The sequence below is a fragment of the Corvus cornix genome, chromosome 6 (assembly GCF_000738735.6).
Source record: "Corvus cornix cornix isolate S_Up_H32 chromosome 6, ASM73873v5, whole genome shotgun sequence".
In the NCBI taxonomy this organism is placed as follows: Eukaryota; Metazoa; Chordata; class Aves; order Passeriformes; family Corvidae; genus Corvus; species Corvus cornix.
The window spans coordinates 4,696,422-4,717,465 of NC_046336.1; the positions used below are offsets into that span (position 1 = coordinate 4,696,422).

At 43.6% G+C, this 21,044-nt stretch overlaps 1 protein-coding gene across 12 annotated transcripts in view; it reads left to right on the forward strand.

Annotated features, from left to right (window-relative positions):
- Window positions 1–21,044, forward strand: part of FGFR2 (fibroblast growth factor receptor 2) — an 81,103-nt gene that overhangs the window by 8,730 nt on the left and 51,329 nt on the right. For 7 of the 12 annotated variants that reach the window (XM_039553521.1, XM_039553519.1, XM_039553522.1 and 4 more), the window contains exons 3-5: window positions 12,071–12,337; window positions 13,007–13,081; window positions 20,054–20,223. In XM_039553521.1, the coding sequence (XP_039409455.1) occupies window positions 12,071–12,337; window positions 13,007–13,081; window positions 20,054–20,223 (512 nt within the window). The remainder of the gene's footprint in view (window positions 1–12,070; window positions 12,338–13,006; window positions 13,082–20,053; window positions 20,224–21,044) is intronic. The other 5 variants (XM_010408163.4, XM_010408145.4, XM_010408139.4 and 2 more) reach the window with 2 other exon arrangements.

Consider the following 21,044-nt stretch of genomic DNA (forward strand, 5'->3'; position numbering starts at 1 on the left):
GTTTAGAAATAAAGTCTCCCCCAGCGTGTACAAAGGCACCATTCTCTCAGCCTGTGTGTGCCCAGGCCTTTGATGATAGCCAGCGTTTCACAAGGGCTCTGACCGCACACATGGGTTGAAGGGTTACTTTGTGAACTGAATAATTAGTTTAGACATATATTTGATAAATAGTGAGCTCTCCCTTGACCTCCCCTTGCCCAGGCTGTGTGTTATCATCCTGCTGGGTAGCTAATTTGGTCTCTTACCCACATGCAATGCCTTGACACCGTCCTTGGAGCACCCACTTGGAGCCGCCGCCCGGTGTAGTGACAATGCGTTTCAGTTCTTTTAATTTAGGTCAAATTTCAGAGGATTAATTTAAAGCTTTCCACAAGGGACAGCCTATTTCTGTGTCCTGTGAAAAACACAGTAGTTCAGAATGGTCCTACATTTGGGAGGTTCCTAGGAGACCAGGGAAGGGGAGAGACCCCCTTTAAGGGGTGACGTGTGCTTGTGGTGGAAGTGAGTAACGAGTTGTCGTTTGGGTTTTAACTTGGTCACAGCCATTTGCTGACACTAAACAGTATTCAAAAATAAGTGTGTTCAGCACAGTACCCTTCTTTCTGTAAAAATGGTGAGTCATATGAGCACTGTACCTTCATTTTTGTCAAAATGTTGGCCGTGCTTAAAGGCTAATGTCACCTGTGGTCACAGTGGTCAGCACTGTCCACTTGGAGATCCTTCTTTAGCTGCTTTGACCTGCCTGGGTCAGGCTGTGGGATTTTGTGAGGTGCTGCAGTGTGTGGAGGAGGGATGCTATGGTGGTGGGATGTTCCCTGTCCTGTTCCCCATCCCAGGGTGTCCCCATGGGTCCTCTCCAGCCAGTGCCACCCTGCTGAGAGGTCACAAGGCTGATGGAATCCTGCACATCCATCATTTTCCTGGGACAGAGGTGATGTAGAAGCATCAGGGCTCTGCTTCCAGTTTGGTAGGAAAAAATAAAGCAAATAGTTCACCCTGGGTTCCCTTGTTACTTTTTTGTTTTGGTTTTTTCTTTTTTAAACAACAACAGCGGCTTTGATATCTGCAAGTTAAATTAATAATTCAAACTGATTAGTTAAATCAGAGCTGGCTTTATCTTTTTAATTTATTTTCCTTTTAATTTTATTTCAAGGCAGGGCAATTATTAAAGCCCATTATGGAGGAATGTGACATCCCCACAGCTTCGGGTGAGGGCTGGATGCCCTTTCAGGGATCTGGTTCAGTAAGTTATTTGGCCCAGTACAGGATTTGCTAGCTGAGATTCTGGGGAATTGTATGAACAGCCAGATTAAATCAGTCTTAGTGTGTCCATTCTGTGTTTAAAATGTGCAGCCCTTTAGCAGGGGCATGGTCTTGAGCTTCAAACTAATTGGACGTGGGTAGGGTTGTTATTTACAGTCTGTGTTGATGAGACACTGGGAGTTGGTAGTCTCTCAGTGTGGCTACAATTTTGCAAAGTAGCAGAAATAATTGCATGTTTTAGGCTTATCTGCCATACAGTTGCAGCTTTTTGAAGGGGTATAATAATTATTATAATAATCATTAACTTTTAGGAATTTGATTCCTTTAGCGTGGGGTTGTTTTTTTGGGTTTTTTTTGAGCCAGAAGGTTTTCAGAGATGCTGAGTTGTGAGGATTTTTTTATCTTTTTATTTTTATTTTAAAACCACTTGTATAGATAAAACCCCAAACCAGCGGCCAACTCCAATGAATGCATAGTTTCCTAATGTTAAAATAGTTCTCCCTTGGCAGAGAAATAGCAACAAATTTCAGGCCATAGCAGCTTTTTTACAGGCAAGTTAGAAACCTCTGAAAGCAGAATTTACAATGAAAATGCTGACGTCTCCAGTTATGCAAGGTTGTGTACGCATGAGACGATGGACTATTGTGGTGTTTTAATAATAACCGTAGCATAGCTCTTAATGAGCTTATTCCTATATCCAGCTTCCCAGCTTCAGTAGAATTGATCTTTAAATGTCTTTAACCAAAAGCACTCAAGGATTAGTGTTTCCTTAAAATGAGTGTTTAGTTTAGGATCAGATGGGAATGTAAGAAAAATACTTAACCATGTCTTTTTCTATCATGTATAGAGAAAAATTCCTTACTGGAAGCATCAGATTTTTAAGTGTTAAACATTTTGAAACTCTTCAAGATTGAAGCTTTACAGTGAAGCAGTGCTCCTGAGCAGTTTAAATCTGTGTTTTTAAAAGAACCATCACCCACTTTGGCGAGTTATGTCTTGTCTGTGTGTGATAGCACACCTGGTTTGACTACAGGAGAGAATTTATTTCAGTGTAGTTAAAGAAGTGCAAAATTCAGGCTGAAAAAGGGACCATGAATCCCAGCTGGACAAGTGGGAGCATCTTCTGCAGAGGACACTGATTTGTGTTAGTGGTGGCGGTGGGAAACGGGGCAATATTTGGTTTGGCACGGAGCCTGCCAGTGTAAAATCATCCTCACAGCAATTTGGGAACTGATTTGGAACTCAGACCTTTGAATTTAGGTTCAGCACGTTGCAATGCATGTTTGTAGTGGGGTTTTTTTGGGAGATTTGGCACAGCGTGCTCCCCAAATCAGAGACACCGTCTTGAAGTACCAGGGACTAAACTGACTTTTAAGCTGATTGAAAGAGAAGTTGGAGCAACTGAGCAACTTTGGAGCAACTTTGTAAGAGTCAGATCATAAATAAGGACCAGATTTGCAGGAGTGCAGCAGCCAACAGCTCCTGTTATAATTACAAAACGTGCTCTGGGAGTGCCGGGGCTGTTCTGGAAGTTTGGCCCTTCGGGTTTCAATCGGAGCTGGAAGCGTCAGCAGAACTGCCTTGGCATTTGTTCCTTAGGGACTGTGCTTCCCAACCAGGACAGTTGCAAAACAAGAGATTCTGTAAGAGGAGTGGATTTTTTTTTAATGTGGATTTTTTTTTTTAAAACTTTTAAAACCAGTTCATAACTCATAAACCGATTATGTATGTCTCCAGGTTGTCCTTTCCCATCTCTTGATTATCACTGGTGGTTTCTTTGTTTTGTTTGGTTTGTTTTTTTTGCAAAGAACCCTATTTTTATGGGTTTGTTTTTCCTGGACTTCTGAGTATCAGAGCACCTGGAACAGGGATGTGTCTTGTGGGCTTCATTTTCTGCTGGTTCAGGTTTTCCTGCCTCTTGTCACCACACAAATGCCATTATCCCTTTCAAAGAAAGGGACAGAATACTGAATTCTGCGGTGCTGCTTTGTTCACTTGCTGTGCTATTATTATTTTAATTGTATTTTTAAAGTGACTGTAAGTGAAAGCATTTGGTGAACCCCAGTGAAGCTGAGGAGCTGAGACCTGACCTAGTTTCATTCCCCTCCTCACACGTTGCAGGTTGTGTGTAATTATTGCTTTTCCTCCCCCACAAAAGAACGTCAGTTTGGGACATTCACCGTGTCAAGCAAAGCCACAAGAACTGGGAAGAGGGGAAAATTCCTTTGTACCAAGGAAATGGCTTGTGTTTGTGAGGGTTTACTGGAAAGGGAAACGTATTGAAGGACGGGAAGGGAGAAAAATGAGCATGAGAGGGTGGTTGGGGAGGAGAAAATCTTATTTTGGTTGGTTTTTTTTATTTTTTTCCTCTTTTCTATTTTGAATAGTTTTGTGACATGGAAGGAAAAGGTAGGAAAAGAGTTTTGTGACACCTCAGGCTTTCTCCCAGGGGAGTTCTGGCTGTTTCTGAGTGGGGTTGGAGTGGGATGCTGTGGCTGGGGATGCCTTGGTGGGCTGCACCAACCAGGACGAGGCTGTAGGAGGTTCAGTTGTGGTTGGATGGACAGCAATTGATCAGAGCACCACGCAACAACTTAGTTTTTAAATGTAATAAAAAGCTGTGGGGTGGAGGAACTCGGTAAGGTTCACGCTACACTTGCTTCAGGATGGGCTGTGTGGAGAGGTGAGCTGCTGGCAGGAGGAGAACCTGCTCTTGGGAGACTGGCTTTGCAAGTTTGGAAAGCGCCTTGCTCAGTGTCTCAGTGTTGCAATATTTAATTTGTTTCAAGGAAAGTAATATGATTTCTACTTCTGAACGACGCCCGACAGTTCTTGAAAATAATTTTAGCCCCCCAGTTCAAATTTTGAGTAGTTCTTGAGCTTGGTTCTGTTAAACATTGTTTAATCATGAAAAATAGTGCTGTTTAGGTACTACAGTATGGAAGCACCCAGATTTCCCTGATGTTGTTTACTCAGCAGGGTAGCACAGGTATTTCAGATGTGCAGGATTAACACGGAGACTCTAATAAACCTGCAGTGAACCACAGCTCAGTAATAGCTCTGCTAGCAATTCAGAAGCATTTGAACCCTGTTGCATTAGTATGGCAAAGTGCCCAGGATCCACAGCTACTGTCAGGAGTGACGGAGGTGTCTGGAAGGTCAAGTGAAGCATTGTGTGAGTGGTTGTGTGCCACCTGGAAGGGCAGGTAGCCAGCCTGGCTTTTCACTTCAGGGCTTGTGCTGTGTTCTTTGTCCCCACTGGAGACCGTCCTCTGTGTGGAGCTGGAATTAAACAAGCTATGATGCCTCTTGCCTAAATATTGCTCTCGGTTGAAAGGGAGCCTGGTATGCCTTGAGGCTTTGAAGTGCTTGGAGAATATCCCGTGGTTTATGTGTGTTGTGGATGGGACTCTCAAAAGTGCTGAGAGGATGTTTTGGGGATATTGTTTCCAGTGACTTTTTTTCAAATCCCACTTTAGGAAGTGGGGGGAGATGAATTTCAGGGAAACAGGCAAGATGAGACTTCCAGATGAGCTGCTAAAATTAAGAGGATTTGTATAGTCGAGTAAAAATGGGACCGTGTACAAAAGAAACAACTGCTGACTTGCTTGTAGGGAATCTGAATAGATGTTCTCTGCATCCAGAACTAACACTGCAACTTTGAACTGTGCAATTTTTAACCTCCCAGTTGTAATTTATTTCTTTTGCACGTTGAGCAGTAATAGTCTTGAGCATGGCCTTTGGCGAACCTGGAAGACCAAGGTTCTGTTTTTATGTTTGGATCTATGCTATGTTCTGTTCAGGTTTTATGTTGCTGTTGAAATGCAAATAAAGAACCTGAAAAAAGAGCTACAGATTGGAATAGATGGAAGAAAATATTAAACCCAAGAAAAACCTTTTGCAACCAAATATACGTGCTCGTACACTTTCCCAAGGCTGTATATCTTATGGAGCCTTTCCCAGGCAGACTTTAAGGCTGGGCTGAACCACAGGTCCTGGTTTAATTGCTCTGCCACTTGGTTACGTGCAGAATTCGGTCAGGGAGATTTGAAGTTCTGCTGTTGCTGAAAGAAGAAACAATAAGAAAATGTTCCTAGCTTCAAATTCTGCTTTTTTAGAGAGAGATTAATTTTTTTTTTCAGCTTTTCATTTGAGGTTCTGACAAAAAGTGATTCATTTCCCCTTTGTATTGTATAATAGATTACATGAGAAGACTCTTCTGTAATGAGTTTGAAGAGCAGTTAATTATTTTTGAGATTGTGTTACATGTGTGTTAGGTTTGTTGTACTCCTCGGTTCACTTAACACAGAGACTTTCACTCTCTTACTTTAGGCAGATGGTGGCATTTATGACTTGAACAGAAATGGTCAAAACTTGGTGCCTGGAACCAAACATTCACATCCTGAAGATGACCTGTAGTTTATCAAACTGATGAAATTACAAAAGGCAGCATGATAATTTTAGGGGGTTTGGTGTGGCTTCTCAAGGTTGGGGGGTGCTCTTTCCCTCCATGGTCTCCAAGTCTTTGTGCAGAAGCCATCCTGGTGCTTTCCTGTTTCTTGCACTATCTGGAGATCAATCCTGTGGTGCTGCTGTGTAAAGAACTCTTCATCCTGTGAGGAGCAGACCGTGAGGAATGGGGGCAAACAGGAACAAGTGGCAGGGCAGTTCCCAGCAGCAGGAGGTGGCCTCGCTGGTCTCTCTGCTGTTTGCTTTGAACTTGGCATGCTCCGAGTCTTCCCTGGCCTGGCTTCCAGCAGCATAAAGCACACAGCCAAGCCCACGAGCATGTGATACTTGGTGTTTTTGACGCAGGTTGCGTGGTTGTGCAGCCGTAACTCAACAATCACGTCTATAAAGACAGGTAGGAGCAAGCAGGCTACAAGTTGTAGGAATTTTTAATCTCTACATGAAGCCTAGACAAGTACAATTTCTTTGTCTTTGGGAATGAGTCTTTCTTTAACCATGGAGTGAGTGAGACACATCCACCCAACTGCTTGGCAGCTATCAAAGCCCTGATGAAACTCTTCATGTCCCTCACCCTGTGTCAACCAACGTAGTAGGGGACCATCCTCATGAGGTTTGCTCCTGCTGCTCTGTCCTGCTGGGTGTGATGGGGCCTGGGTGGCTGTAGCCAGGGCCAAGTGCTGCTTGGGGACAGTTACCTGCTGCCTAGGAGTATGACCCAAGGCAGATGGGATATAATCACATGGGGATAATTTCTGGGTGCCTGTGCAGAGGTTTTTTCTAGTCTGAGGAGTCTGGCAAGTGGCAAAATGCTTTGTTGCTCACCAGAATTTTTTATTTTTCGAAGCCTTCAAAGCTTAGGAAAACAAGATATAGTGCAGTGTAATATTTTCCCTTACCCATGATGACATTGGCAAGTTACTGCAACTGGAGGAGATTCACTTTTTTTTAAATGGTTTTAGTATATGTAGCACTCAATAGGAAGTTGACATGGTGTGAAGGTCCAAGCTCCAGCAGGTCAGTGTGGCTGGAAGCTCTATCCTTGCTGGAGCACCAGCCATGTATGATGTGGCAACACTGTTTTGCAAGTGTTCATTTCCAGGGCAAGAAGATTATTCCTGTTCCTTACGTAATTTTTTTTTTGGTCTGCTTTCATGTCTTCACCCGTCAGATGGTTACGTCCTTATTCTATAAGGATAACAAGATTAACAAACGTGCCAGGAAAAATTTATTTTGGAGAATCTGGCACTTTGTTTTGTGAAAGTCATTGCTATCAAATAGAGCAGCCCAGGAGTGTGTGTTAAAGGAACAAGTAAAGACTTAGAATCTGCCACATATTAATGATTGTAACTATCATGGATAGCTCTTTCAAGTTTTGTGTTTAAAGCTTTCCTACAAGGCCTATGTCTTTTTCATCATATTTGTTTTTATACATTAGAGGTGCAGGGAAATGATTCATGCTCTTTGGAGTCTTGTTCAGGGACAAGGGTTTTTTTTTTAAAAAAAACTTCAATGTTTTAAAATTATGGGAGGAACTGTAGCAATTTGGAAAGTGTTTTATCGAAACAGAGACTTCCTGATGGTGCCTGGTGGAGGCAGAGCTGGGCAGAGCTGGGAGCTGGCTGGCAGAAACAGTACAAATGGGACAGCAGGAATCCAGTGGCTTTGGAGCAGCTGATGGATGAATTGCAAGCACTGTTTTGTGCCCCTTTGTCTGAGGAGATGTGCTTAGCCTTTGTGGCTTTGGTTTGCCGTTGGCTAACGGGAGATGGTCACCATGGCCAGGAATGACTCTGCATTCTTAAACTGGTGGCTGTGTCTTTTACAGCCTGAATTTATCATCCATTGTCAGAAGAGGACATGGAGATACTCTTAATATTGGTCTTCTGGCTTAAATTAAGGGAGAATCCCATCATCGTGTTCCTGGGAGGTGGGAGGGAGGGAGAGCTGCACCTGACTGGTGACACTTGGGCTGCCTCCTGGAGAAAGCCTAAAGCCTGGACTTGACTTGCAAAGTCATGAGACCTATTTGACATCCCCATTCCATGTTGTTCATTCGGTGTGGTCTTGCTGGACTTCTCTCAGTGACAGGAAAACCATGATGAGGGGCAGGAGAAGCAGGAGTGGTGGTGGTTGGCAGCCTGGTGTTCCCTGTGGGGACATTCAATCTTGTAATGAACCTCTTGGATTCTTGACAGGTCAGGTCTGTTGACCCTTCTGGGCACACTGTGGTGAGTGTTTAGTTATTTACTAAAGCCTTTTGAAGTGAAAGTGGCTTGATGGGGTCTGAGGCTTTTGTGTTCTGGAGAGCTGTGTGAGAATCTTTGCTGGGGTTAGCTATTAGCTGATCGTTTCATTATTTGGCTCTGTAACTAAGTAACTAAATGACTTGAGACTGAAGATAAGCAGCTCTTGTTAGCATTTTATTAAATGGAGACAAATAATAATAATAATAATAATAATGATAATAATTTAAAACATAAGGAAGTATCAATCTCTCAGTGACCCAATCTGGAACAGAAACATGATTTGGAATACAATTGCATGTCTTAATAATCTGAACTAGAGCAGTCAGAGTGTCCCCAGTCCTCTATTGTGGTCATGGCTTTTATACAAATAGTCTTTACTCCACTTGCTGGCTGGATGGCATAAACCATGCTGTGAGGCTGTATGAGCAGGCAGAGAAAAAGTTCACAGCTGTTTATTTAAGAGCAGCTTGGTTTTCCATGGCAGTATTGTTCAACAGCTCCACCTATGAAGTTTAAATACATTGTGTGCACCACTATTGCAAATAAGGATGTAGCTGAGAGCAGAAAAAGCAGAAACAGTGTCCCCTGTCCTGCAGTGTTTAAGAACACCCAGAGTCGTTCTGCACGTGCCTTTGTTGCTTGTTTGGTGTTTTAAGAGGTGACTGACAGGTGTGATTCACATCAGGTAGTGCGCCTTTGCAGGAGGGACCAATGCCACAGTTACTGGATTTGCAGGATTTGCTTAAAAAGGAACCTTGTGCTGCCTTAGAATCAAGGAATGATTTGGGTTGGAAGCGACCTTTAAAGGCCATCTTGTCTAACCTCCCTGCAATGAGCTGGGACATCTTCAACCAGACCAGACTGCTCAGAGCCCTGTCCAGCCTGGCCTTAAATGTTTCCAGGGCTGGGGCATCCACTGCCTCTCTGGGCAACCTGTGCCAGTGCCACCCTGATTGTAAAAATTTATTTATATCTAATGTGACAAATCCAGCAATGGGCTGGTTCATAGGCCTCTGGTGATGGCTGAGGATCCAGTTCCAAGGCAGAGCATCAAAGAGGGCTGTAGGGGCATGGATGTGATAGTGGGTTATCCACAGGGGAGCCATTGGTTTGATGGTACAGCATGGACGTGAGTTCAAAATTCATCCCTAAACTTCAGAGCAGTGCAAAAACCCATGTGCAGTGTCCCAGGGAGAGTTAACTTTGCAGCATAGGTTGTTTAAGTGCTGCTGGGAACTTCTGAACAGTTTGAACTGGTTGATTTTTGCAGTGAAGCTGTTGGGCGGATTCATGCCTCAGAATCCCACCTGTTCTCTGTTTGCTTTTGGGCACCATTTCAAACCCACACTGGAAAAAAGTTTATAGGCAAACATTATAAAAAGTGACAGTCTTAAGTGCTGCTACAATGTAGTTTGGCATCACAAAAGCTTACCTGAAATAACTCACAATTTCCAAACATGACTTCATTATATCATGACAACACTTTGCTGCATCTTCCCTGATACTCTAGAGAGAAAGAAATGGAGGAGGATAATGCATACCAAATGCTAATACCTATTTGAAACTTGTTTTTCTTGAGTGTTCCAGTAATTTTCTTTGTAAGAGGAATTTTTTTTAATTGTAATTTTGAAATATATTACTCTTCTAGAGTTTGGATTCGGATTTGTGTTGAAAACTCAGTGCAAACTTGGGGTTAGTAGTTTAAAAGAGATGAAATCAGGGATTTGATGTTAAAAAATTTTCATTTTAATTTCCTTTTAATTGTGTGTGGGCTCATCCTGTGAGTTTCCTGGCACTGTTCAGCAAAAGGCTCTAATGCGCTTAAAGGAGGGTTGAGGTATCATCACCTAAGGTGGCTTTTAAAAAGTTTAAACAAAGACATTTTTAGACTCCAGTATGTTTTTGGCACAGTGTAAACTCTGTAAAAGAAATTTTCTTTGCAGGTAGAGCGTTACAAAGAAGTCTTACCAACTTCAAAGTAAATTAGGTAACTGGCTTCAGGTACCTTTTTTTACTTCGCAGTGAAATCTAATTAAAAAAAAATTCTCAAGCAGACTCAAATGCACTCATTACTGTGACAAAATACATGTAGAAAGGAGCTCATGCTCCTTCTGGAAATTCGATTTCTAAGAGCATGATGTAGCACTCAGTGAAACACCTGCGCTGCAGATCTGTGGGTTCGTGACTGTATTGGCGAGACTGAATTCATTTATAAGGGGTATAAAGCTGCATTGGAGCCTGTCCTAGACTCTGAGATGGAACTCCGCACGCTAGAAAGTTTAGAGACCTTGTTTTAAAATCGAAATTCAAGAAGCTTTACAGTCTCCATAACTGGCCGTGTTGGGATGGGTTTTATGTGCCACCTTGGTGTGATGCATGTGTCAAACCTGTTCTTTGAGAAAACATGTTTGCCCTAAGGAAAAAGGCAAGAGAAGCTTTGGGAGGGCACATGCCTGGAACAACAGGATTGCAGGATGAGTGGGAGAGAAACTGGGCATGCTGTCTCCAAGCCCATCAGTAGAACCTGATATCTAAAAGGCATGAGTCCCCCACTGTGCTGGCTCCTTCTGGTGGTCACAGAATCGTATTTCCAGTTGGAAGGGACCCATGGGGACCATCAAGTCCAACTCCCTGCTCCTTGCAGGGCTACACAAAACTCAACTACTGACAGAACTTCAGCGTTTCCAGACTCCCATCTACAGCCTGCTCAGATGTGGTGCTTGTTTCAGCCTTTCCTGTTGAACGTGTGGTAGAAGAAATGACAGTGTTGTGCCCCAAGGATAAGGAAATACCAGTTTCAGAGTTTTGGTGTTCTCAGAAGGAAGCGTGGACATCAAAGAGCCACCTCTTGGTAGTCCCTCAGAGTCCCAAGCAGACAGAGAGGTGTTTTATTTCTGGGTGCACAGTTGGTGCCTGTGCAGGGCAGGACGTGTCCAGGGTGCACGGTGAGCAGCTGTCTGTGTGCTCTGACCCTCCCCTTGAGCAAACAGAAGATGCCTCGGTGCTTCTTCCCTTTATTTACTATTCCTGCCGCCCTTGGTGAGGCCCTTAGGAGAGGGATTCTGGGGTGGTAGGGAGGAAGCAGTTCCAGAAGCAGTGCCTGTATCTGGGACAGCCTGAGTCCATCGTAGGTGTGCTGAGCCTTCCCACTGCACTGTGGAGACAGTCTGGAGTGCCCGGGGCTGCAGTTCCTTTCCCCTTGCTGAGAGCTGGCCTTGTAAGGGGTGGGGATGAAGCTCTAGTAACTATAGGCATATGTAGTTTTTTGGAAAAAGACTGTGGTTTGACATTCTTCTTGTTACTGGGTTACAAAAGGGAGCTGACAGATGAGCCATTTCGTTCTGAACTTCTGTGCATACTTTGACTTTGAAAGCTTCGCTTGTGCTCATGGGTTTCTGCTGTATTCCACTTGGGAGAGGTTGTGAAATAAGTAATGAAGCAAAAAAAGAATTTAAAGGAAAAAGTTACTGTCATGGAGAGTAGTGTTGGCAGTGTAGGAGGCAAATGTAGAGACTTTGTGATGGGCACAAGAAGGAAAATTAAAGACATCGTACATGCTGTGTATAGGAATTCATGTTTATTAGCTTGGTGAGTGAAAGGTTTTTTGGGTATCCTTTTCTTTCAAAACAGCACTTCTCAGGTTTTAAAAACAAAAAAGCCACTTATATTAAAATCAGGTGAGGAAAGGTAATTGTTCATTTGAATTGTGGACCCAAATGCTAAGATAGGAACTAGAATTTGCTTTTTGAACTCCTCTTGCTCCTACAAGTCCTTTGAAGCCCCCAGTCGTTGTCCCCAGCTCTCTGTGACCAATGAGAAGGGTCGTGTGTTAGTGTGGCACTGGGGACAAGGGACATGCCAAGACACTGATCAGAAGTGCCTGAGCTTTACTTGCGGTTAACTTCTTGAAAATAACTCGCATGCGGTTCAGTTTTGCAACACAGAATGCTGGGCTGATCTGGATGAAACTTTTTTGTTTAACGTAACTTGATTTCTGTGGATGAAAAGGGCCTTCACTGACTTGTGTTGGAAATTCTCTCCTTTCCCTTCTCTTTCTTCTATTTTTTCCTCCTTTCCTTCCACCTTCGCAGAGCCGCCAACCAAATACCAAATCTCTCAGCCAGATGTTTACTCAGCACTTCCAGGAGAGCCGCTTGAGTTGCGCTGTCAATTGAGAGACGCCGTCATGATCAGTTGGACTAAGGATGGGCTCCCTTTGGGGCCCGACAATAGGACAGTGATTATTGGGGAGTACTTACAAATTAAGGATGCCACAGCCAGAGATTCGGGCCTCTATGCTTGCACTGCTGTTAGGACCCTAGACAGTGATACCCTGTACTTCATTGTAAATGTTACAGGTGAGTGAGTCAAACACAGGTTTTTGCATGTAGAAGCTGTAAAATGTGATGCTAAGACACATTATGACATAACATGAAACAGTCCACTTGGGCACAGTGAGTTAAGCTGAGTTCTCTAGCTGTTTTGGGGATTTTTCTCCTTGTCCTGACCCTGAAATGGACTCAGTTTGTATCTACGGGCTCTGTAGTGATTAACAGCTGCTGAAGAGCTCTCTGTTTTATGCCACTCTGACAGGATTAAATTAGACAGAGTTGCTGTGATGATGATAAAGACAGTAGCATGAATACAGTTTTTGCCCCCTGCATCAGAAGAGGAAAAAAGGTGTTCTACATCCTTCAAGTTTAGAGATAAATTGTTCTGGAGATGCTCAGTTCTGTTCAACTGAATTTCTTCAACAGAAATTAAAATTTTAAGTGGAAAGAGATTTCTTTTGCAATTAGCAAACTTCCTTGGGAGACTTTGTAGCACTTCAGGACTATTAGCTAGTTTTGTTACAATTTTATGCAGAAATACCACATTTTGTGGCTGGATTTTCTTTTTCTCTAGCTTCTGCACAACTAACATAAACACTTGTTCTTCTTGATATACAGTCCAAGATGTAGCTTATCAATTTATTTGTAAAAGAAAAACCAGGCTGGTTTAAAGACTTGGTTGTTTTTAATGTGCAGATGCTCTTTCCTCTGGGGATGATGAAGACGACAATGATGGGTCCGAGGACTTTGTGAATGACAGCAATCAGATGAGTAAGTAACAGCAAGCTGCCAGAAGTCACTAGCAAGATCCACGTGGAAAATTATGTCCCATCTTTTGCACTCCTGTCTTCAGAGCTTCCTGATTGTTAACTGCATGTACTGTCAAATAGTGATATCTTTGTCCTCCTCCGTTTTCTGTTTCACGTAGCTCGTAACTTGGAAAAGAAAAATAAAAATAAACTAATATTCTTTTGAACATGCTTTTCTGGTCTGTACTTTCTTTCCTCCCTTCTTCCTGCATTTCCTTTCTTCCTGAATCGAAGTTTGGTCTTTGTCTGGTTTAGACTCTCACAGATGAACTAACTTTTCCTGAACCTGAGAAGAAATTTAACAGAAGAAACAAAGATCCAGCTCATTTTGTTAAAAGGTGGTATGGAAACTTTAAAAAAAAATTAAATTGTAAGGAGGAAAATCCTTCAATCCTTAATCTCAGCAGAAATCTACCCAGGGAGAATGAATTTGGAGACAATGAGGTTCTTTTGTCTGCAAAAGACCTTAAGGTTTGTTGCAAAGCAGGCAATTCAGCGCTAAACCCACATTTTGTGTTACTTATACATGATGAAAATGGGCTAAAGAGCCTTAAACCTATCTGAATGTTAAACTTCGTCCTCTTCAGAGAATTTGGAAAGCTATTAATAAGCTCTAAATAGAGCACTCTCTAAGAGTAAAAAAAAAAAGGTGTGTAAAATTCATATTGGTTCCTTATGCTGCTGTGCAGCATTGCAAAACCCCCTCGGTGCCTGGTGGTTTGCTATCGCTGGTGCTTGGTAAAGTCAATAACACAGAGAGCAGAGAAATCCTTCAGGGGAGATGTCAGTGAGTGGCACCCACAGTGGGCAGGGAGTGTGTGTGCTGCTCAGCCTGATCAGTAACTGGCAGCTGCACTGCAGCTTGGAACACTTGTTCAGGTGATAAAGTACGAGCCTGATTTCGGCTCCCCTGGTTAGTGCCTTTTGTGTGCGGCTGCCCCTGGTCTGAGGCTGTGAAACATTAGATGCTATTTAAAATGATATAAGTTCCTAGCTGCCTGTTTGGCCCCTGCCATCTGTTGGTGTGATTAACCCAGGCTGATGCACAGGTGCCTCTGGAAGGGGCTGAGATCAGGCAGCTGGAGGCTGCCCTGACAGAGGAATGTGGTGGCGAAGATAATTGGAGAGTTTGGAAAAGGGACACTGCTTTTAAAAGAGGTTGTCTAGGCAAAACCCACCAATCCAGGCAATGTTAGTGCTGCCCTGAGATGGAACCATGTTTAGAAATTGCCTTTAGGAAACACTTCTGATGTTTGCTATTTCTTAAAGCTTTGTTGGTGTTGGTCAGAAAAGGGCTTACAATATTTTCAGTAACAATTGTGCTTCTGATCTGCAGTGGTGGCTTTGGTGATCCATCGTGAGCATAAATGGCTTTTGGAATAAGTAAAGGACCTGCTCTCAAGGCAGCTGTGCTCTGTAATGGCCTCAGAAGGATTCCTGCCCTTCCAGCGACAGGGAGCAAGTACTCAGTGGTTGCGCTAATGACGTTCTTGTAAAACGAGCTATCATTTTGAGCTACTGTTAATCAATCTTGATTGGGGAGCTGGTGAAAGGCCCTTGACAGTGTCCATCTGCTGGGACAGGGGTGTGTGCTGCAGCAGGGGCCAGGCACACTCCCTGTTCCAAGTGAAAGATGCCTCTCGAGTGCAAACGTTTAAACATCGCGGATGGCGGGGAAAGTGCAGCCATGGAGATGGAAGGGAGGAGACTGCAAGAAGACAGATCTGGGCCTGAGCAGAGTGTTCCACAAGCAATTCCTTGTTGGACTGCTCTTTAAAAGGTGGCCACTGTGTGCTGAGGGAGCAGCGCAGCCTCCCATGGCCTGAGCTGGAAGCAGGACAACGACCAAAGGCTCGTGGTGCCGCGTCCCTCCAACTGTTCTGTGTTCAGTGAAAAGTTGCATCACAGTGACCGCCTTGGATTAATACAAGGCTGCTGAAAGAGGGCTGTGATTTGGCAAGATCAGAGCTGTATGAAAGTGAGGGGTGGGACTTGGTGTGGTGTGCCTTGTAAGCCTTCTTTTCCTCTTCAACATTTTCTATCACATCCAAGAGGCCACTTCTAATGGAAGATACTGTGTTACAAGGCAGATGGAAGAGTTAACCAGGAGCTGTGTCTTCCTTGGGTGTGCTGGGGGGCAGGCAGTGGTACACAGTGGCCAATGTCTTTTACCTTCTCCTGCCTATGAGATGTAGAGCCTGGGGTAGTCCACGACCTCACAAGAGCCCCTGGCTGCTGCTCTTTTACAGAAGCCTTTTAAGTGTTTCCTGAATCATGGTTTGAGCTTTGCAGATCTCAAACGATTAAACTGATAATTTACATACAAATTACAGCTGTGATCATTAAGGATAAGCAATGGAAATTGGCCTGGTTATGCCTTTACTGATGGAAACAAAAGGCCATGGTCTTCAAAGGTTGTTGCTTTTTGATGAAACAATTCTGATAAAGTCCAGCTGTCTTGGCATGTTAATTATGATGAGATGAGGCAGGAAATGGCTGTAGTGCCTTCAACAGGAAGCTGAACCTTGGCATTCTCATTCCTGCATACTTAAAACTAAAACAAACCTTTTAGAACTGTTTTATTTATGCTGCTAAGTATTCTTTTAAGCTGTTTTATTTTCTTTGCCTCTGTTACAGATACATATTTCAGAGGCCAAGGTTTTCAAATGCAGGTGGAGACGCTGTTGAGGAAATCTAGTGTAATTTTTAAGGCTGCCCAGAAAATACAATTGCTCTTGAAGTCAGTGGAGGCTGTAGGTGACTCTGTAGCTGTGAGGAGCAGCTCATCCTTGGGAGAGGAGGGCACTGCTGTGTACCCGTGTGCATTTGACCACTGGCCCTGTGTGTATTTTTCAGCAAGAGGCATGGAGAGCAGATTTCACTCTGGGTTTGGCGTCCCTTTAGCTTGACAGATATTTTAACTGTCTGAAAAAACACTGTGGTAGATTTGTTCCAGACTGCATCCTGAATAGCTTTTTATTACTTCCAGCTTTTGTTGAAGGGATTAGTGCTCGTGGGGAAGGTGCAGGATTGGTTCCACTGCAAAGCAGTCCCCTTTCTCCACAAAATGGCTTTGTTGGCAACTTGAGTTTTCCCCTTTGTTACCCTAAAGTTGGGCCTTAGCTTGGTTCTGGAGGGTCATCTCCATGGACTAGCTTTTACAAACTTAGGTGCTGATCATCATTCTGGCTGCAGTGGAAAAGACACTGCTGGCCCTTACTGCCTCATCCTCGTTGTGGTTTTGAGAGGTAGCCCTAATTTGAGGGATTTCTGTAATCCTGACCTGATGCTGGCACAGCAGCAGCTGTTGTGGTGGCTGCAATCAAGTCCACCAACTAATTTATCTGTAGACTCCTGGGTAGCCCTGAAGATGCTGCTGCTCTGCCTCGAATGCTGGTCAGGCAACTGGAGGCTTTACAATTTTTTTTTCCTTATTGCCCTTTAAACAATTTCTTCTGGGCCAAGCAATGGTAAATTGGCACCAAGAACAAAAAGTATCTAAATGTAATCCACATGCTGTTCCTTTCATGCCTTGAAGAGTTTCAGAAAGGATGAAACAAGGTTCAAATTCATCAAATCCTGTAGAGTGGAAACCCACTCAGGGGAGCAGCAAAAATTGGATGTTGCCTAGAAGTGGTTTTTAATTAAAGGTCAAATACAATAGTACTGAAGACCTTGGAGGGGTTTGATGTGGTCACTTCAGGCACTCTTTTGCCTGCTTGAGGGGCTTGTCAGGCAGGCTTGCAGTTGACTACTTTTGTATTTCTTTGTATAGAGAAGTCCCAATAAAAACTGAGGAGTCCTGAAGTGAAGTGGTCCCCTGGGCTTCCTAATTTCAATTTCACATGCAGGAGATCTGGCTGATGAGATGTCTTTGCAGCGGAGTGCAGTGTGGGTCAGCAGGATATTTTCTTCACTAATGAGAACTCTAAAAGCAATCAGGAATTCCCACCCGTTCCCCTGCTGCTTGTTACTGCCTCATGCTGGAGTCTGCCCTGTGGTTACTGTGAACTTCTAGCAGTGGTGCCACCTACTTCCACCTGTCCTGGTAGCAGTGATGGGATGTGATGGACATGGCCCGTGAGAGCAGTCAGCACCTGGTGGTATCTGCTCATTAACTATGTTCATTACTGGCTTAGTGAAGCTCGGTGTTTTTCCTTTCAAGACAAATTGAAGCAGTAAAAGGTGTTCTTAGGTTATGATGATTTAATCTATAAAGAAGAAAGCTGTGTGTTGATCAGATCAATCACTGGATGAAAGCACAATTTGAGGGCAAGTGTAATGGTTTGTGGACATTGCTGCCTTTTCCTCTTTTGCTTAAACATGCTGAGGAGCTGCCAATAGTAAAAACGTAGGATGTCTTGGAGCATTTTCAGATGGTGTTTTCCATATGTGAAGTCTGCAAGTTTTTCTCCAAGCTGACCTGTAATTCAGGAGCATTGCAGGTTATGCTGAGGGTTGTGTGAGGGGAAACTTTCCAAACAGTCCTTTCTCCCATTCTGGGATGTTTGCTTTCCCCTTCTGTGGGGCAAAACTGAGCCGCTTCTCTTCATTTCTGCCTGCATCTTCCTGGCCTCTTTTCTGCACCCGTCTCCATCAGAGATTTCCCTCCCTGTGCATTTGTTGTATTGGAGCCTTTCCAGGAGCAGATTGTTCATGGAAAGGATAGTTATTTTCAAGAAAACCAGAGGTTGGGCTGTACTATGACATGGTACAGACCTGGCTGCATGAAGCAGCTTTGTTTGGGGAGCTGCTGGTGGCTGTATCCTGACTGGCTCCAGTGCCCTGGTCCCAGTCTGCACCCTGATGGGAGCTTCCCAGAGTTTGGCCCATCCAGCCCATGGGCTGCAGGGCAGCATTGCCATGGGTGAGCTGTGAAGCCCGTGGCTCAGAGGCTGTGCCTAACAGTGGCTGCATCTGAGCGTTTTATGCTCCATATGTATGAGAAAGGTGCATGTGATGGACGTGATGAGAAGTAACCGTGCTTGCTGCAGAGTGGCTGGGTTGGCAGTACCCATTTGGAGGCTAAAGTAAGCACTCAGCTCTGTCTGGGATGGTGATAAAACTGGTTTGGATGGTTGATTGTCTTTGACCTGCCCCAGTTTGCTTTGCCTTTGTGGGAGCTGTGGGTAGGGACCAGGAATGGTCACCTTGTATTGCCTTGTGCAAGACCTTTTAGCAGTCCAGAGAAAGCAGCTTTTTAATCCCTCAGTACCAGCAAGTAATTCTGCCTTTTCCTGGTGTACTTGTAATGTAATTTGGCCTTTGAGTGTAGTAGTTAATTCCTCTGGTTGGCTTTGTTTAAAGTCTTCTGTTGTTTTAATGTGATCCTGCTTTTAGCAAATAATGTTAACAGTGATTTTCCTTGCATCCCTAACTCACTTTAGTGTGAGTAACAATTCCTTAGTGTTGCAGTTAAATTTTCAATAGTTACTTGATTTTCTATTTTGATTACATGCACAAATTTGCTTTGCTTTTCTACTTCATTAATTTTAACACTAATTGCCACTTCGGGCAAAAAAAAAAAAAAAAAACCAACCCAAACACTTATCGTTCATAGCATCATTATAGGACTTGCTTTTAGAATGTTTTCTTTATACTGAGAGAGACTTTGTTAAAGGATTTATTCCTGTATTTTCTGTCCAGCTGTATTTTTATTTAGAGAGGGGGGTAGCAGGATTTCTGAGTTTGCACTGATTGTAAGAACTGCTATAAATATTTGAGGAACGGAAGAGTTTATTTATAGTGGAGTGTTGGCCTGCTAATGAAGGAAATGAAACAGGGCTGAGAGAAATGGAGTTATTTTTCTGGACCCCTCTAGTCCTAAAAATTCCACGCTAATCTGATTTGCTTCAGGAAAACTCCATTGTAAAAGAAATTAATGTTTCCTACTATTAAACAGATCTTGAATCTTTAACTTTTAAAAAAAACTATTATGGTGAGACAACTGAAGCAATGCTATGAAGTTGTTGAGAAATGTGGACGAAGTAGTGCAAGGATCCAGAGCATGGGATAACCTTGTTTTTGGATCTATGCATCCAAGTTTACTTTTTGGAGGGTGAAAATGTGTGGGTAGTTGTAAATTTTATTCTGCTATTTCCTCCACTGGTACATGACAAATGTGCTTCTCACGATGTTAACGTGGGTGCAGGCTGGACCAGGATGTGGCAAGGAGTGAGTGAGAGCCAGGAGAGCCATGTCAGGGTCTGCGAAGAGTGATCACCTCAGACAATGTGGGCTGAGAAAGACACTCTCATTTTATGCCATGTTTTTGGATGTCACTGACCCTTTGGACTTCAAGAGGCTCATTAGTGTGGGAAATTCCTGCAAAATGATACATGTTTTTTGCCGATCCACATTTACTCATTTGGTTTCCTCCTCTTGGGTTAAGATTTCAGAAATACGTTCCATTTGTAAGTACATTTCAGTGGTTTCTATGGCAGTAGCAGCACGGGTCACCTTGGCATCACACCCTGTAGGTTTTAGCGTGCTGTCAGACAGGTGGGCGTTTTTATCCCCCGTCTCACAGAAGGGGAAACGTGGAGGCTGATGCTTCCAAGAGACTTCTGTCTTGGTCTGTCTGGTTTCACAGCTGAGGCCCAGGAATTCTGAGTTTGAACCCTCATAGTAACTCACCTTGAGGTCAGAAGCATCTGATGAAAACTCAGTCCCTCCGTCTTACTTGATGTATGCAAAACAAAGGTTGTCTGTGGTTAATTGTTGGAATTTTGTCACAAATGGAATACTCAGAGCAGCAGACTGACCCGTTTGCAAAACCCTGGCTGACACTTGCAGCACATGATCTCCAGTCTTGTACTCTGCCTAAACCGTGCTTAAAACGAGTACATGCGGCTCCTTATAGCTGTGGAAGGGGCTGGAGAGGGATCTCAGTTCCCGAGTGCTGATGTTTTCTGGATGTCTCCCTTTGGAACAGGGGCACCCTACTGGACACACACGGACAAAATGGAGAAGAGGCTCCACGCCGTGCCAGCTGCCAACACCGTCAAGTTCCGCTGCCCGGCCATGGGAAACCCAACGCCGACCATGCGGTGGCTGAAAAACGGGAAGGAGTTTAAGCAGGAACATCGCATTGGCGGGTACAAGGTAAGGGCTCATGATGGGATTTTGTAATTTGTGTTCTTGACCAAAGCTGTTAAACAAAAAACAACCTCTCAAACCCAGCCCTCCTCCCTCTCAAAAAAAACCAAAACCAAAAACTTGCTGAAGTCAACAGAAAATCTTTTAATGGCCTTGGATCAAACGTGGAAGCAAAAGGAGGTAGTTGTTTTCTTCTGGGGAAGGGTGGGTGGTTTCTTTGGCGGTTACTGAGCACTAATTCTATATTTATTTTTTTTTCTGAAATTCAAGCTTCTAGCCTAGCAGCGCAGCTAAGGATTATTTATAGAGACGTATTTGGAAAACTAAAGACTGACTTTGCAGAGCAGATTAAGACTGTTTTGCTCTATTCACTTTTGGCTGCATTGTTAAAAACATGACCATTCGCTTTGGTGAGTGTAAGGCAGTTTAATAAAGGAAGGCTTGGAAGTCAAAAGTTATTATTTTCTATAGAGTTTATGGCCTGTGAAACTGAAATGGGAAGAATTTGAGGGAAAGTAACAGCAATTACTTGGAAGGGTTTGTTTGAATTTTAAACAGCTTCAGATTAGATGTCTTATTTTGAGTTGGTGGTTACTGATTAAGAGAGAGTTTTAGGGAGGCCAGCTCTCTCTGTATGTTAGTGCACGGACCTTTAACCTCATGGTATCTGCCTAGGTCAGGTCAGAAGTCAGGATTCGGTCATCTGATCCCACTCTTCCAAGGAATTGGGAATGCATGACTTTGATGGCAAATTGCTGTTCAAGCGTTGCCATTTCTGAGTTCCATTCACCTCTTCTCTGGGTCCTCTCTCAGCAGCTTCTTCACGT